The following is a 17819-nucleotide window of genomic DNA, read 5'->3' on the forward strand; positions in this document are numbered from 1 at the left end:
GAGACAGACGACTAGGGTGGGTAGATAGCCAGCTCCAGGGACGGGGCTTCCAGCAAAGCTCTGGTCTCCTAGCACCTACCTGGCTTGTATCTATCTGTGCTTTTCTCTCAGAGAGGCAACTGGTCCTGTTTTTGTTTTGTTTTGTTTATTAAAGCCACACAGTGCGTGTGAACTGCCTTAGGGCCCTGACCTGGTGGAGGACGGAGCTCCCCTTGTTAACCGTGGTGAGCCAAACACCCATTTGGCTTAATTACACTTTCCTTCGCTAAGTGGCTCCCAGCCTGCTTCGCTTTCAACTGGTGACTTTTCTTAATTTGCTGTAGTGAAACTGTTGGCAGCTGGTGCCTGCTGATTTATACCAAATCTGCTCTGCCTCAGAGCTGGTGGCATCCCCAGTGCAGATCCCTGGTGCTGCTGTAGGGACAGGGCCACCAGGGATCCCAGCGTGTGTGTCTATCTGTGGAGCACACACTGCGTATTAGCCAGATCAATACAAACCCCCACTCCTGCCAGGGCTGGGCTGTGGGTCAGGGAAGCCACTGGCTTCCTATGTTGGTTAATGCGCCTGACCACGCCACTCACCAGAGAGCCACCCACCTTCTCTCCTTTGATGCTGTTCCAAAGCCACTTATTGACTTGGGCGGTGACTCTCTAAGTACCATTTTTAAGTCCTGTCTGTGCAGGGGGATCTTGGCGGGTGAGGGTGGGGCTGCTGGGTTAGGTCTGGTCCTAGGCTCCCTGACTCCCGGCCTCCTGTCCTTGCCAGCACCACCCTCCTCTTCTACTCCTCACAGCGGGTCCTGAGTCTATAATTAGCTCCCCTCACCCAGCCTGGGAGCCTGATGCTCTGGAGAGGGAGAGATGGAGGAAAAACCCTGGGGACAGGGCAGGCCCAGGCCAGTGGAAAACTGGGGGGTTTTTACGAAATGTTTTAAGAAACAAACATTAAAGGGGCATTGATGCTTGTCCCCAAGAGCAACCGGAAGGGGGTTTTGTAAGGTCACCCCCCTCTCCATGCCCAGTCTAGGTCTTGCCTTGTGGAACCACCCTTGGGATCTTTTTCTACAGCGCCAGTGGACACATACGTGTGTCTTTGCTGTTCTGTTGTATTGGGTCACTTGCATTTGAGGGGTTGGAGGCTGTCTGGGTTTTGAACCCAGTGCCTAGTGCATGCTAAGTTCAGACTGTACCACCGAGGTCTAACCTGACTCCAGTCGCAGTCACACTGACTGGCCTTGATTGGACATGGCCTTCTTTCCCCTTGGCGGAGACGTGTGTCCAATGGGCGGGTGGCACTTCTACAAGCACGCTAGGGAACTGTACACACTTGCTCTTTTCGGGTCTCCTATATCTTGGCTGTGTGGACATCTCAGAGCCTTTCCACACAGAGAAGAGGCTAGTCCCTTGATAGCCATGAAGGGTAGAATCCTGGAGAAGGACTCTGGGGCAGTGCAGGAGACCCTCTGAGTACCCAGCAGGGACCTTTGGGGTCCTGCAGTGCTGGTCACTGTCACAGCAAGCTGCTGGGTGAACTGTTTTCCTAGACTCATTCAGCAGTGTGTGTGCGCGCGAAGCCCTGCTATTGTCCCCTCTGTCCCTATGGTAGGAAGGATACAGCTGGAGACTTGCTTGGTCAAGCATTCTAGGCCCCTGGCTGAAGCCACACTCTGTTCCCTGGTTATCATGGTGACTCATGGGCACAAGGGTGGCCACAAACGGCCCTCCATGCCCTTCCCTTTACCCTAGCGGGCTGGGAGCATAGATTAGCCCAGAATAGTAGTGTTATCAGTACAGGGAGCTGAGGCAGGACCCAGGCTGGCAGGATGGATCTTGGTGGCTAGAGTTCAAGAGACAGGGTGACGTGGGCTGTATTGGGAAGGAAGGTCCATGCCTGGAGGTTTCCCACTCTTTCTTCCCCTGACTGTCCTGGGGGAGTTTGGTAAGATAAAACCCGTGCCTCTGTTGGGGTTCTACGAGAAACTGGCCTTGGCTAGAAGCAAATGATCCTGCTTTTCCAACTCTACCTTCAAAATGTGCCCTGGGTGTTGGGCGGAAGTGGCCTATCTCAGAAGAATCTGGGAGACTCTCTGGCCACTCACTCTAACTACAGTCTTGTCCCCAGGAACCAGACCAGGTGTATGAGGGGATCACCTTTGAGGACTTCCTGAAGGTGGGTGCCAGAGGGGGAAAGATGGGGGGCTCTGGGCCACCACGAGGACCTTGTGGAGCTGTGGCTGTTGGCAGATCCCAACTGCCCCACCAGGGCTGTTCTATAGGAGGGCCTTGCAAGCCACATTGACTGACTTGCTTGGCTTTGTGGAAAGGATGGTGTTGCGTGTGGTCTGTGACATAAGTGGCACGCAGGCAGATGGGAGACGTGAATTTCTCTCCTTCTTGGGACACTGGCAACTCTTCCCTGGGAAGCAGTTGCTTTTTCACAGCAGCGATTCTGGAATATTCTGAAAACTTCCTGCACAGGAATAAACACCAGTGTTCTTCTGCAAATGGACTGGAACAGGTGGCGTGTTGCTGAGTTCTGCCCCTCCCTAGAGCATCCTGCCAGGAGTCATGAGTGGTCACCCACTTGCCTGCCACCTCACCCCCCTGTAATGGCAGCCAATCTGGTGGACAGCCATTATTGTCACACACACTCTAGGGGTGGGAGTTAAGACTGGCTCCTGGCTGCTGCAATGACCAAGGTATCCGGAAGCAGGAAGAAGAAAATGTCAAAGTCATGTCTCTGAGGCCTTCTGGGGATGGAGGTCAGGACCTAGGAAGACCTATGACCCTCCCAGGCTAGCTTCTCAGCATGCAGGCCTCGCCAAGGCCTGTGCATGGAGGGAGCCCGGGGCCTCCAGGGTTCATTTTGCAGAGCCTCTGCCCACCAGTGGGATGCCGACTGCGGAGAGGCAGGGACCACAGGCCCAGCCTCTCAGGGAAGGAGGCAGAGGTCAGCTGCTGCCCCTGTCTCCTGACAGAGGCTCACACCCCAGGGTGCACAGGGTGTGTGGAGGGGGAAGCCAGGAGCTGTTAGTGTATGGATCTGCTCAGGAGTGACTGGGACCTGTTCATCTAGGAAGGCAACGCAGGATGCCAGGAGCATCGAGAGGAGGCACAGTTGCCTTGAGTGTGTCCTGGTTGCACACAGGTGGTGTTTGTCTAGGAGGCTGGGGCAGGGGCATCTTGAATTCAAAGCCAGCCTGGGCTAGAGTAAGACTCTTGTGACAAACCAGCCCTGTTGCTATTCCCAGGGCTCTTCAGAAGCTAGCTCCCTATTTTGTCCCTTCTGGTGCCCCCTAGTGTGTGTGCCCTCTCCCACAACTTGACTGAATTCATCATGGAGTCCAGGATCTTTCTCAGAGAACATCTCAAACTCACAATAGCTGGGGCTGCTCTTTGTGAAGTGGAACGGTTTCCGTGTCCCCACAGGACCAGGGCAGAGGACAGTGGGAAGCCTAGCTCCAAGCCCTTCCTCACCTTGGGAAGCTCAGGGGGGTCATCTCTGTAGATGCTGAGTGACAGCCTGGCAGTGTGACACCCTCTGTCCTTGCTCCTATCCTGACTCCCTACTCGAAACCCCTGACTTGCTCATGGCCAAGGAACTGGAGAGAGGGTGGCCTTGGGAGGGACAAGGGCTTGTCTTGTAGGCCAATGGCTTCATGACCTGAATGTCCATGCCCTAACTGGCCAGGATTGATAGTCCACAGCAGTATCACTCTACCTGAGCATAAGTTTGAAGCCAGTGACCTCTTATTCCACCAGGGCTATGGTGACCGAGCTGGCAGGTCATTAAATGATGGCTGTCTAGTGACGCCTGCCACGTAACAGCCCCTATGCATCTACACGGGGCTCGGCTGACCCAGTCTGAGTCTGGGAAGTGGGCAGTGTGGTAAAGCAATCCTGGAATTGGGCTGGTTCTTGAGAGGCAATCGGGGTGGGTGGGGGAGTGAGATCATGGCGCCCAGTGAGCCTTCGCTTGGATTCAGGACTTCATCCTAACTCCACGGTGACCATCTCGGTGGAGAGCCCGAAGGTCAGAGCCAGAGTGACCTGCGGATGCATGGACTCCTTCCTCACTCGGCTCAGCCTTGGAACCCATCCTGCTTCTTATGAGCCAACAGCAGCTCTGTCTTAGTGGCGGGGCGGTGGGCAGGCGGAGGACCTGGCTCAGGCAGGCGTCTGGCAGTGGCGGGGACGCCTGCTGATGCCACTCCCTCCATTCCAGATCTGGCAGGGCATCGACATCGAGACCAAGATGCACATCCGCTTCCTCAACATGGAGACCATTGCCCTCTGCCACTGACCTGCTGCCTGCTGCCCGTGCAAGGGAAGGGGTGGCTGGAAGCTGGGGGTGGTGGAGGACAGATGTTCAGCCCTATACCTGGGCTTCTGTGACAATCAGTAACCCTTCTTCAGTTATCCTCCTCATGGGGTGTGGTGTGTGGGACTCCGATGTTTTTATCTCTAACGGTGACAATAAAGGTTTCCTAATGAGTCTGGCATCCCCATCTGTCCCTCACATCCCTTAAAGGAACCTGGTCTTGGGTGACATGAGACTGACTCTGAGGAGCAGACAGACTGGTGAGGCCCTCTGTCCTGTCTGCTGGCCCTTGTATACCACCTGTTTTCCTTCTTGAAGGACTGGGCATCTACCTGTGGTCCCCACCTTGGGGGAAGCCAGGAAGAGTGTCTGGGCAGGCTTCCAGAAGACCTGGCGTGTAGGTAATGGGGGGTTTTCTTAGCACCATCACTGCTGGCTGGCTGCTGGTGTCGGCTCCTGATGGAGGGTACCTGCAGTTGGGGTTGCCATGGTTCCTCCTGATAGCATGGATCCATATGCGAGCCCAGGACACTCAGGCCCCCAGCACAGGCAGCAGTGGAGACTAGAGGTGCCTACTGCAGGTAGGTAGCTTGTACATCTTGGCTTGTCGCTGCTCATTTTCAGGATGGGTGGGGACGGGGCTGGTAGAACCGAGATATTGACTGCGGAGCAGAGGTCTCCCCTCCCCCTCCAACCAGTGGCTCGCTGGTGCTTGTTCTCTAGGTCTCTCAGGTGTTGCTCTAAGATGCTTCTGTTCCCTCTGTTGACGCTGGGAGGTGCCTTTCTAGACTCCAGGAAGTTCTTTGGGTGACTGGCACCTGCTGCTGTTGGCATGCTTAGTTAGACGTCTTGTTCTGAGCATGTTTGATCTCATTTGTGTTGTCTGTCAATGGCCACATCATGGTTGGCTGGACACCTGTAGCTGGGGCCCCCTAAGGCCCAGAGGGCAGTCACGAAGTATTTCCACTCCATCCGCTAACCCTGTTTCCCTGCCAGTTCTTTGCCATGTGCGTGCAGGTGGGTGTGGCTAAGCATTTTTCTCTCTAACTTTTATGTGTCTGTGCATATTGGCTAGAGGAGGGATTCAGATCCTCTGAAGCTGGAGTTGGGGGTGCCGGCTTGTTCTGTGGGTACCAAGAACTAAATTCTGGTTCTCATAATTGTACCTAATGGATACACTTTGTTACTATCAGTGTGTGACCCTGTGTGTGTGTGTGTATAGGTCAGAGGACAGTATGCCTGTTCTTGCCTCCCGCCACATTGAGGCAACCCTCCCCCACCCCAACCTCTGTGTACTCCAGACTTCTGGCAACTGTCCTGTCTCTGCCTCCCATCTCACAGGAGCTCTGGGATTACAGATGTGGACTACCACATCGGCTTTTTAATATGAAGAAAAGAAGTGTATATACCTTTGTACTCATGAGTTGGGTGCCCTGAGCCAAGACTATCAGCACCTCTGGAGCTGCTTGCTGTGGGTGCTGGGAACTCATCTGTCTTTTTAGCCCCTCCCCCTTTTTTCTGGGGATCAAACTCAAGCTGCCAGGCTCCTGCCCCAGTTGCTTTTACTTCCTAAGCCTCGTGGCACACACATCTTAGCTCTGCTGGTTTGGTGAAAGTACTGGTGTCTGCCATCAGCACCGCTCAGGGGACGGTGACTCATGCCTGAACAAACAATCCTGGTGCCAGAACAGAGCAGATTGTTCTGGTCTCAGTAGAGACCCCTGCAGCCTTCTCTCTGGCTGTGGGTGCTTGCTTGTCATGACTGATGGCAGGCTCTGTCTCCATGGTGATGTGCCAGATTCAGTGGCTGCTTCTATGGGTCCCTTCCATGCTGCCCTCCCCAAGCAAGCTGTCTCAAGTGGTTCTGAGTGGTGGACGGATCTTCTCAACAACAGGTGTCCTCTGTAATGTGCCCGAAGGGGAAAAAGGTAACTTGACTATGTAAGTGAGCCCTGGCCTCCTGCTGGGTTGAGGTGCAAACTAGTATGCCTTACTCAGAAGCAAAACATGCTATGTGGCCAGTTATAGGGGTGTGCAGAGATGTGCTCAGGCAATGTGGTAGGATGGTGCTGTGTGTGTGCACATGAGAATGTGTGTATGTGTGTGAGGGTGCTAGACTGGTTACTATGTTGGACCCCAGAGGCAAGTGAGGAGCTGAGGGGGTCTGCAGGTGTTGTGAGTAAGCACTTGGCAGGCAGGGCTGGCCTGTGTTTGATGCTGGCCTGTAGGGCCACTTAACACCACCCGCTCTCCTGGACTGGTGAGGAAGGAGGTCAGAAGGAAGGCACTGCCAGGGGCCGTGCTTTTGAACGCAGGCCTCAGTTTGATAAAAGAAAAAAAAAAAAAAAGCCCCAGCAAAGCAGCAGGCAGGAGCAGATGTGGGGGCTCCCATCTCCCTGCTCAGAGCCAAGCCAACTGTCAGCTCTGGGGAGAACCCCACAAAGGGTACCTCACCACTTGGGGACTTCTGGCTTCTAGGTTTCTACTGGCTCTAGGGCTCTAGAAAGTCAGCAGGTCAGATGGGGACATAATGCATGAACTATCTGGAGCCTGGCTTCCTAGACTCCCTGCTGTGGTGAGGAGGGGGCTGCAGGCTCTGGGCAGCTGCCACTTTGGCATCTCCTGGGCCTGGGTTTCCCGAGACTCTCCCAGTTTGTTTCAGTTGTGTCCTTTCTCAACAAAGGCAGTTCATGAATGTAAAATGTTTTCATAAATAATGGATTGCCTTCCCTAGGCCTGAGCCCGGAGGTATAGCAGGGAAGATGCTGTGATGGATGTTCATCAAGCGTGCTGGCTGGTGCTCCCCTTTGAGGGCCTACTAATGTCTTTGAAGCTCTGGGCACAGCTAATCCAAACAGCTAATTAAAATGAGATCGACTCACTGGGAGCCCAGTCCTTCAGGCCCAGAAGCAAGCTCATTTGTTCACAATGGTGAGGCCAGGCTGCATCCCCACTGTGGAAACCACCAGGAGTACCTACTGCTTGGCTCCCAGCATGCTCTGCAGCTGCCTACCTAGGCAGGATAAAGACCATGAATTGGTGCAAACCTGCTCCCCAGGAGTACAGACTAATTCCTTGGTACCTCCAACCCCTTATGGCCTTGGGGCAGCAGGGGCCGAAGGCTACTGCCCTGGGCAGCCCCACCAGGGGGCCTCCCTCTGTAGGGCAGGGAGGAAGCAGATAGTTTCTTGCAGGCCTGTGTGTAGGTGGGTGGTGCTCCGCCCCTGTGCAGCCAGACCTCCCATCGCTGTGTGACACGAGCCAGACGAGGTGCCTCCATCAGCAGCGTGAAGCAGGCTTTGTGCTAACATTTATTTGGGGACAGGTAAGTACAGGCTCTTCATCAACCACACTGAAGCTGACTCAGTGGCACCCAAGGCTACTGCTGAGGAGCTGGGAGGCCCCAAGGCTGTGGTAGAGAAGCAGGCGGAGCTAGGGTCTCAGTGGCTGGGTGGAGGTCGAGCGTGCTCTCTACTCTGCAGCAGACTGAAAGTGAGATCTACCCTACAGTACTGTCCTGTTACTGACATTTGATTCTAGAGATTGGTCCTCAAACTGAAAATTCTCCTGAGTGGTGGGACACTCAGCAAGTGTGTGTGTGGTGTCACAATGCTCTATTTATAAAGTTGTCCCCTCCCCCAGTTTGGTGGTGGTTGGAGGCTAATGTTTAATCTGGTACTTTCCCCGGAGGGCTGAGTGATACAAACATCATAGACATGGCTGGCTGGATACCTGCAACCTAGTGACACAGAACTTATGGGTAAGAAACAGAGCAAGTCCAGAGCAGCCTGCCACTCTGACCACTTGGCAAACCAGGTTCTTCGAGACGTGAACAAAGCCCCTCTGTTAGGTTCTGGTTCACACTCCTCTGTGCTGTGCTAGGTGGGAGAGGGCAGGCCCTCAGGTCTGATTGCAGTTGACCAGGCCAAGTTCCACTGTGCTGGAAGAGGCCCAAGTTGGTGGAAGGAGAGGCAGAAATGCAAGTCACCTTGAGGTTTGGCAAACACCTGCCATAAAGGCTGTCCTTGTATGCCATGACCTTGAGGGAGCCAATGCCGGAACCAGGCCACTCCCGATGGCATCACTGGCACCTTTGTCTTCAATGAGTGGACAAATGCCAAAAGGGCTTGGGGCAGGAACATGGCCACAGGAGGACTCAGAACTCTGGCCAGGGCAGGGTGGCAAAACAGTAACACTAAGCCAGCAAGGGACAGGCTTGTCCCCACAGGGAAAGTGGGGGGGACTCAAAGGGCCCCTGCCGTGGTGAGAGGCAGAAAAAGTCTGTCTTAGGAAGGGCAGCTGCCACAGCGCAGGCTCGGCTCGGCTGGGCACAGGCTGGTGCTCCTCTTCTGTTCCAGGGAGAAGTTCCCTAGTGCACCTCAGTAGGCAGCATCGGAGGCTGAGCCCAGGCTGCTGCCCAGGAGGGGCTCTGCCACCTCGAACACGGGCAATGCTGGCCAAGTCACCGCAGGAGCCAGGTAACCATCTGGCTTGGCTGTGTGGCCACGGTGCCATGGCCCGTGCCATCTGCTGCTTCAGGCAAGAACCCATGGGTAGTGTCTCCATCTGAGCCACTGTCATGGGGCAGTCATCACCTGAAACCCCTCACTAGGGGAGACTGTTCTTAATCCAAGCAACTAGCTCGTGGTGCTAACCTGCCCTGTAGTAAGTGGACTGGGGCATGCCACCCTTATGGGGGTACCAAGTGCCCCTGCTGAGGGAGGCTGGCAATCCTGTCGCTCAGATGTGGGGGCTGTGTGAAAGACACACAGTACTCTAGACTCTGCCATGGGAACTGCTGTCTGAGCTTCAGGAGCAGCATGTTGCCTGCATGGACAGATAGCCCAGTCTGTGTGCACATGTCATGTTGTGCCCCTGCACCCCCAGCCGGGGGAAATAAACCAGACTACACAGGGCAGAGGAAGACTTCAAATGAGTCCTTACAGGAGCAGCACACACGCTCGTCAGTGTAGAACCTTTAATAACAGAGCAGACGTGGCCGCTTAAGGCAAAAGGCAAGCTGCAGATATGTGTGTGGCCACCCCTGGCTCCCAGGGCTGTGCCCTGGTGTCTTCTGGCTTCAGAGGCAGCACAGGGAGCCAGCCTGTCCCCCACCCTGGGAGCAGGTGCAGTGGCAGGAGCCAACGAGGACAGATGCTAGGAGGGCATGTATGCTTGAAACTACTCTAGTCACCTCTGCTCTTCAGCGGCCTTTCATGGCTGAGAAGCCCAGAAGGGAGCTGACCACACAGCTAATTTCTCTGGCAGAAATGTCTCCAGTGGACAGACAGCTCAGGATTGGGAATGCTCGAGTGAGGACACAGCAAGACCAGGCCAGCAGGGGGCGCCAGCCCAGCACAACAGGGAGGTGAGCTACCCTGGGCACTTCTGCAAGGGGAGAGACCTCAGTGTCAAGATCTGAGATCATGCCACAAACCCACTAGACTCCATCCCAGCACACAGGAGGAGAGCACCAGGGCTGGGGGAGGGCAGTGCACACCCTCTCAGGCCTTCCAGCACCTTTCTGCTGCCAGCCTGGGCTCCACCCCATGGAGCTCCCCCAACCCCTCTTTTTTTCTTGCTCTCAGCAGACCCAATGTGGAGTTTGCCAGCCCACTTGTTTTTTTGAGCTGGTGCTTCCTGGGAGAGGGACTCTGTCTCCTGAGACCTGGTGGCCTCTGTGCAGGCGTGTTAGGTGCCTGGTCTGTGGGGATTCTGAAGAGCTCTGACTGAGTCTCCTGGCCACTATGTGTGGATTTGCCCGTGACACTCTGAAGGCAGAGTGGGTGAGCTATGGCTGCATTTGTCAGGAAGAGACACCACCGGCTAGGCTTGGAGACTGACTCTAACCCCATTCCTGTGCAATGGTCCTTTCCCTCTGCAGGAAGGATGGCTGTCTCCTTCATAGCACATGTACAGGACAGAACAGCTCCTACAGGTAAGGTGGCCCTATAATTATCAATGGTGTGAATCCCAGAGGAAGGGCTGCACTGGAGGGTCCCTGGAGGAGACAGCTTGGAGGCTGACAGCTGGGGAGGCAGCTTGGAGGCTGATGCTTGCCTAAGCGTGTGAGATTCTGGTTCCACCCTCAGCACTACACCCAAGAGACAGTGCAAGTGAAGGCCCCTTGTCCCTGGCCTGTGGAACGAGGGAGGGTGTCACTGCTGCCACAGGCTGAGGGAGAGGAGCCACCCCTGGAAAGGTTAACTCTGAGTCATCAGCCAGTCCTACCAAAGCCTGAGGAGTAAGGAGGAGGAGGTGGAGGAGGAGGAGGAAGGCAGCAATGGAATCCGGTTCTGTACAGGGCAACAGGGCTGTGTGGCCGCAGGCACACAGGACACTGTCCCCAAACTCCCACCATGTGCTGCAGAGCCTCTCTCCAACTCTAACATTTGTAAAACTGCCCTTTCCACGTCTACATGAGGTGACACCCTAAATACTGTCATGGGGGAAAGACAGTGCGAGGTCATAGCTGTATCCAGCCATGATGTCACGGGGTAAGCGGCAGACAGGAAGGGGGCTCTGAAAGGCCAGCTGGTCCACAGCAAATTCATAGGCATGGATCAGGCCGCGATGTCTAGAGGAAGCAGAGATAAGCACCAGTCAGCAAGGCTGCTGTGTGGAGACAGGCATAATCTAGGCTGGCTCTCACTGCGATCACTGCTCTGAGGCCACAGTGTGTCAGATATGCAGACCCCAGGGCTGAGGGGAGTAGGGAGGCCCAGAAGACAGTGTCTCTGAAGAAGCAACTGAAGGGACCTCCGAGCAGAGTCTGCCTGTCAGCTGACATTGTATCTCTGCTGTCCCCAACCTCAGGAGCCGCTGCAGAACTGCAGACAGACACTCGACATGTGCTCCAAATTTCTACAAAGCCAGGACCGTGGTCGATACCCCGAGAGGCCAGTGTGACTGGTACAGAGCAGGGAAATACATGGAGCCATTTCTCAGATTGCGCAAATTCCACCCAACCCCACACTGACCTCCTGTGACAGGCAAAGTTGTCAAGGTCGGAGTTTCGCAGCACCTTCTCGTAGGGCACGTTGGCGGTGATGAGGCTGTGGCTATTGAAGGAGAGATAGCGTACAGGGTGCCTGCGGTGGGAGGAAGAGAGCTGTAAGGTGGGAGCAGCCTTCCTTGGCTGGGCCTGTCAGAACCCTCTAGGCACTTTCCATTATGGAGAAGGAACTGGGCCCAGCTTCAGCTCCAAAGCAGGCACAAGCAAGGCCTGCTCTGGCACCATGTCATTTAGCAAACACACTGCTAACCTCCTATTCTAGCTGCCTGCCTCAACAAGTTGGTGTATTTGGGATATAAGAGCATTCAGCTTGAGACAAACCTACAACATGGCACAGAGAGCCGGCGAGCCATGGGCCAGTTCTTATCCTCAGGGTGATGGCTACAGTTGACAGCATCTGCATCTGGTGAGGCCATACTGTGACCCAGGGGACAACAGAGAGTATAGGCTCCTGAAGATGGGTGCTTGCCCCCAGAGGTTCCACAGTAGTGGGAAGCTAGGGAGCCCACCTCTGCAAAGAGGAGGACTACCACACCCAGGGGGGCTGGCTGAGACCACTAGGGAAGGAGGAGGCCTGTGGCAAGAACAGGCCCTTTGGCAAAAGCACACGAAGGAGAGGGAGCTGGTGAGGGAAGGCAGGCTCAAGACGGGAGCAGACAGCAGCTGCACTAGATGGAGCGTGGGACAGGCACAGGGCGCCTACAGAGAGAAGGCCTTAGTGGGGGTGTGAAGCACAGGGGCCTCCCCTTGGTGGTGAGAAAGATGGGCACTGTCCTGGATGCACAGAAAACCAACTAAAGTACTGGCTTTCCTGAAGTTCGGGCAAATGCTGGTTCCAGTGTGGGACGTTTGAGCTGCCTTTTGGCACCACCTGGTGGCACCATGGTGTATCAGCAGTGAAGTTGGGGAAGGGCAAGGCCAGAGGCAGTGTGGTATGAGGAGGGTGGTGGGGGGTGGTGGGGGAGGGTTCTGATCTGATAAAAGCTGCTAGCCAAAGTATTCACCACCTTGCTGGCCAAGAAGGAACCCAAATTTACTTTGCACCTTTGGGAGTGTTTGTGAAGCCACAGACCTTCACTTAAATAAAGGCAGAGCTGTCTTGGTTTTGTATCCGGTGAAAGCTATGTTATGCTCTCAAGCTGGGCACTTCTACAGCGTCACACCCTCTCATTACAGAGGAGCCAGTGTTCAGCTAGAGGACTCCAGGCTGCTTCTCAAGTCACAACTGAGGCAGGCTCACATGAACAATCACACAGTAGGACTCCTAGAACTCTGTGGCCTGTGCCCAGACAGGATTCTCCTCTCATCACTCCTGCTCACGCTGAGATGAGCCCCCCTTAGCTGAGGCTCACTCAACTTGCACCCCAAGTGCCCTTCCTCACACTGAAGGGAGGCACAGACAGACACATTGAGTCTGGCACATGGGGGAGGGGTTCTGCGCCAACCCATCCTCCTGTACACTGGAAATCAGTCTCCCCAAGCTGGCTCCCTCCTTTCCCTGATAATTAAGATGAAGGCATTCATACGGTAACCTGTGCCACAGTTGTGAGGCCTTCACTGCGTCCTAAGCAGCTAGGATGCTTAGTGAGGGCTGTATCACGGAGAGAGAGGAGCTCATGTCTCGGACTGGTGTCGTTCCAAGCCGAGGTCACCTCTCCGGCAAAAGTGCTTTCAGGAAGGCACAGTGAGGGCATAGGTGGCCTGGAACCACAGTCCGTACACAGGAGTCAGCTTACCTGGAGTGTACCTCCCACAGCTTCTGGTTCATGCGGTAATCCCACACAGACACCAGCCCCTCCTCGCCTCCACTGACAACCTTCCAGTCATCCATCTGGACTGCGGACACCCCCAGCTGATGGGCAGACAGCGACAGGGCGATCTTATCGCTGCGGAGGTCATGGATCCTCACTCTGGAAGAAGAGCACCAGGAGAAGAGGGTAACTGAGGAAGCCTGCAAGAACCAGCACCGCAGTCCCTAGGGCGTCCTGGAGGGAGTCTCCCGGGAGTGGGGGGGTCACCTGCAGTACAGAGGAGTTTTGTCGAGATCAGAAACAAATCTGCCAAAAAGCCAGGCAAGGCAGAAGCAAGCCTGTGCTGTCCAGACCCTGTCTACACTGAAGCAGGCAAGCTGCTCCAGGGCCTGGGACTACGTTAACCTGGAGGTTGTGCCTCCGTCACTGTCCAGGCCCTGAAGGCATCACGGAAACTTGCCTGTTAGTGTGTGGTCACCAGGCACACAAGGTACAAGGATGGGTGTTACAGTTCTGAGCCAGAAGAGCTGGATTTCAGAGCACATTTTTCCAAAAGTTTGGTAAACTTGCCCTTGGGGAGCAGCGGCCAGAGCTAAAGAGAGCTCACTTCCTTTCTACAGACGGTGTTCTATTAAGTTCCTAACTCCCTTTCTTCCCTCTGTTTATCACTTCTCGGGTCCCGGCGTATCTAGATCTGTCCAGGTTTTCTGCTTGTCTTTGTTTCTTTTTTCTTTTCTTCCTTTCTTTTTCTTTTCTTTTCTTTTTTTTTTTTAGTTCACTGTCCAAAATTCAACACTGCTGCTGGGTGAGTGGCTAGGGAAGGAGTCTGGCTCTAGCATGTATCCCTTTCTCCTGACTGCAGATGCAGCACGACTATAGCCTCACATTCCAGCTACCATTGGACCCACCATACCTTCAGTGACTGCCAAGCTAAGGGAAACTGAGAGCTTGCTTGCCTGCCTGCCTGCCTGCCTGCCTGCCTGGTGTCGTCAGGCTGTCAGCCACAGGCTGCATGAGTAGGACAAGACAGGCCCAGAGCCTCTGTTTCAGAAGCCGGGGCAGCCTTCTACCATAGACCACTATCACCCCTGCCTGCCCTGCAGAATCACAGACCTTTTAGACAGAGCTGGGCGGCTGTGGGAGGGGTGAGGCTGCCGCCTTCATTCACAGTGCAGGGGCGCAGGGGCAGTGAGGACATGAACACTACGCTCCTGCTCGCAAATAGCCATCCATCTTCCAGAATGAAGACACCGACCCTGACCACGAACTTTATGAGACGGCATGGCCAGCAGTGGGAAGAGTGGAGGCAGGGGCATCACACTGAAGGGAGGCCCTGGGTTAGTGCTAGTGAACACTGATCAGAGTAAAGCATACATATGGGAGGATGCCACTTTAAACATGGGAGCACGCAAGAAGTCTTCAGCAGCCCGAGGGAGGAGGAAGGCCCAGTTAAGGAGTGATCATTAGGCTGACAGGGAAATGAGACTCCCTGGATGTGAATGACTGGATGGGGTGGGATGTCGTAATTAACTGCACCACATGAGGCCACCACAGGACAAGCCAACAGTGGACCATGGGGCGACGTGCAGATCTCTACCTGCTCAAATGCAGGTGCAGATGGACCACGGGGACAAGAACTGCCCAACTGTGACAGTGATCGTGGACCAGGGTCAGGGGTGAGTAGGGACAGGGAGCCACCACAGGGCTACATAGAGGCTACCACACTGGCTTCAGGGTGCAAAGTTGCAAAGTAGACTTCCCATAAGCACAGTTCAGAAGTTAAATGCTAACAGCAGTTCCTTGGAAGGGAAAATGTAACCAGAGCCCTAAGGGAGGTTTTTACTTTATTCAAGGTACTACCATGCTGTTTAAAAATCAGGCCTCAGAGGATGTTGGCTTTGCCCTGGTACCACATACATATACACACTCAATTTGTTTCAGACAGTTTACTGGTTTCTTGGCCACCATGAAGTAGGTAGGTAAAATGTGAAACAATGGAGGTTGAGATCCCAGCACCAGGGAGATGAAGGCAGGAGGACCAAGAGTTCAAGGTGATTCTTGGCTATGAGGCTACAACAAAGCAAGCTCAATATCGGCCCCGGGTATAAGAAATTCTGCTGTGAAAGCACACCAACAACAGAACAACAGATGACCACAGTCCTGGGGGCGGGGGTGATGGAGGCTGCATGGTAAGATGGGAGTGCAGACTCACTCCCAGTCTCACGCATGACTGCCTGGCTTCAGGTCTCTATAGGCAGAGAAACCCAAGGCTGTTGGGGACCCAGGAGAGAGCCTCAGGCTGGAACCCTAAACAGATGGAGGTGGATGCTTCCCTGCACAAGCTGGCTAGTAAGATCTACCAGGACCCCTCTGTGAGTATAGTACAGCTGTTATGAATACAAGGGCAAGCACCTTTGGTCCATTAGTTCAAAGCTTGCTGTCTTTTTGTGCTGTGTCTACAACAGCACAACAGTACCAAACAAGACAACACACACTAGAGACACCACAGTCAGGTTTGCTAGGGGCTCAGAAACCAGCCCACACATAGAACCCAGTTTTGAGACCTCTGGCTTGTCTCAGAACTCATGCTGCTGTGTCCTGTCCACTCAAACCATCACATTCACACTAGAAAGCAGGTATCAGCCCAGATCACCTGACAGTGTGCAGTACCAACCCACACGGCAGCAGCTCTGGCAGAGCCGGCAGCTTCGGCACTCAAACTGCACACTCCATACTGGGAGACAGGTAGCCCAACAAATGGGGAGAGACACATGCCAGGTCCACCGAGTCCAGGACAAGAAGGGGCCAATGGTAAAAACTGCGAATCCTCATCTAGTGAGTATCACCACTTTGCCTGCTGAAAGAAAAATAATTGGTCTGAAAGCTGTAATTGTCGTATGTTTAATATTCATGGATGGGCCTGGAGGACAGCCCCAACACTCCCTCTCTGCAGCCCTTGCTAATGAAAACCCAACCATAGGAGGCGGCTTTAGCCCGCCAATTAAAACAAAAGACACCAGAACCTTCCAAAGACTCCAGCAGAGGAGCATCCATCTGATGGGCAGGAAAACGCGCTGGAACGGAGAGGGAGGCACGCTCTGGTTGGTCCTGTGCGAAGAGCTCTGAATAACTCATTATAATCCTTGCAGATGGAGTGAGCGCAATGTTCGCGCCCTGCACGCTCCCTGGCAGCAGGCAGCACACATGAGCACACCACAACTCTCTGTGTGCTGGGCAGGAAGGAAGCGAGGAGACTCTTTAATTGGGGGTCACACCTTGGGGCGTGCTTCCTATTGGTTTGGACTCAACAGTCCTGCATGATAACAAGGCAGACTGTGGAGGCAAAGCTGGCAATGTTCAGACTCTGGGTTGGCTGTTCTTCAGGAAGAATCTACACTTGGCTGCATTTCTATCTAGGAACTAGAGGTAAATGTATGGAAATATAAAATTATGACTACGTCAGTTGGGAAAACTGGTATTTTGAAAGGGTTAGCACACACTTCTGTCTGGCCGTGCTGTACCTGAGCCGTGGAGGAGGCTGCACACAAGTACATATGTAGAGCCCACACCTCACCCACACCGCACCGACAGCCTTCCGCGAATGTCCAAGCTCAGAGCAACCGAACCCTTGTGTCTGCAGGCGGACGTGTCCAGCTCTGTCCAGCTGGGCTAAGCTTAGCACGCTCTGTGTGAGCAGCAACCCTGCTGTGTGGTCCTGAAGCTCTTAGCACCCAACTGCTCTGACTCAACTAAAGCCCAAACTCTGTGGCTCACAAAAAGCCAGCCTGGGACACTGTCTGGGACAGCCCTGCTGGCCACAGCAGCAGAGCTGGAAGCACAGAAGCCGGAAGCTTGTTGTGTGTACACTGAGGGCGAGGCTCAGCAAGGGTGATGCCTGCAGCAGCCTGGTGACTTGACTTTCATCCCTGGAAGCTTAGTGAGGGTGTAAGGAGAGAACCAATGCCACAGTTGTCCTCAGCCCTCCAAATGCACACTGTGGCCCGTGCACCCCATCATCATGTATACACACAATACGTTTACAAATACTATATTTAAAAATATTACAGACTGTTTGCATACCTATGTTGCACATTTTTGTTTTGTTCTTTTAAGATTTTATGTTGGATTGTGTGTCTGTGTGCATTTCTGTACAATGCGAGTGCAGGTGCCTGCAGAGGCCAGAGCGGGGAATCTGGTCCCCTGAGCTGGAGTTACAGGCAGTTGTGAGCGCCTGATGTGGCTGCTGAGAATCAGACCGAAGGCCTCTGGAAGGGCCTCATGTGCATGCTCTGAACAGCTGGGCCATCCTGCTGGCCCACTCTCACAGAGAGCTTCACTGTACAGTCCAAGCTGTCCTGAGACTTGGGCCTCAACCTCCACATGGTGACTCCACAGCCAACCCCTCCATCCACATCGAACACTGAGCAAGACTGGCTCTGGAATGTACCTATCCAGCGCATCCTAACCAAACAATGCAGGAAGCTCAGCCCAACAGGGAAGACTAAACCACAGGGCAGACCTGCAACGGGAACACACTCCATTTTTATGGTCAGTTCATACAAGGAAGGAATGAACAATCTTGTCATCGAACGGTATTAAGACAACTGTGCACAAAGCTAGACTCCACCTCACACTGTACCCAAACTACCTGACAGGACACTGGACCCAAACTACCTGACAGGACACTGGACCCAAACTACCTGACAGGACACTGGACCCAAACTACCTGACA

The 17819-nt window shown here is 54.2% G+C and overlaps 2 protein-coding genes across 4 annotated transcripts in view; one reads left to right on the forward strand and one right to left on the reverse strand.

Annotated features, from left to right (window-relative positions):
* The window catches only part of Tesc (tescalcin), a 32955-nt gene extending 28453 nt beyond the window's left edge, over window positions 1-4502 (forward strand). The window contains exons 7-8 of one of the 3 annotated variants that reach the window (XM_021163487.2): window positions 2123-2170; window positions 4226-4502. In XM_021163487.2, the coding sequence (XP_021019146.1) occupies window positions 2123-2170; window positions 4226-4303 (126 nt within the window). In that variant the 3' untranslated portion in view covers window positions 4304-4502. The remainder of the gene's footprint in view (window positions 1-2122; window positions 2171-4225) is intronic. The other 2 variants (XM_021163488.2, XM_029477995.1) reach the window with 2 other exon arrangements.
* Window positions 4503-7619: 3117 nt separating this feature from the next.
* Fbxw8 (F-box and WD repeat domain containing 8) overlaps window positions 7620-17819 on the reverse strand; it is an 89623-nt gene continuing 79423 nt past the window's right edge. Inside the window, exons 9-11 of the mRNA XM_021162838.2 lie at window positions 13073-13246; window positions 11302-11412; window positions 7620-10898 (exon numbers count right to left, since the gene is read on the reverse strand). Coding sequence (XP_021018497.1) covers window positions 10754-10898; window positions 11302-11412; window positions 13073-13246 — 430 coding nt within the window. The 3' untranslated portion in view covers window positions 7620-10753. The remainder of the gene's footprint in view (window positions 10899-11301; window positions 11413-13072; window positions 13247-17819) is intronic.

The sequence above is a fragment of the Mus caroli genome, chromosome 5 (genome assembly GCF_900094665.2).
Source record: "Mus caroli chromosome 5, CAROLI_EIJ_v1.1, whole genome shotgun sequence".
NCBI classification, from domain to species: domain Eukaryota; kingdom Metazoa; phylum Chordata; class Mammalia; order Rodentia; family Muridae; genus Mus; species Mus caroli.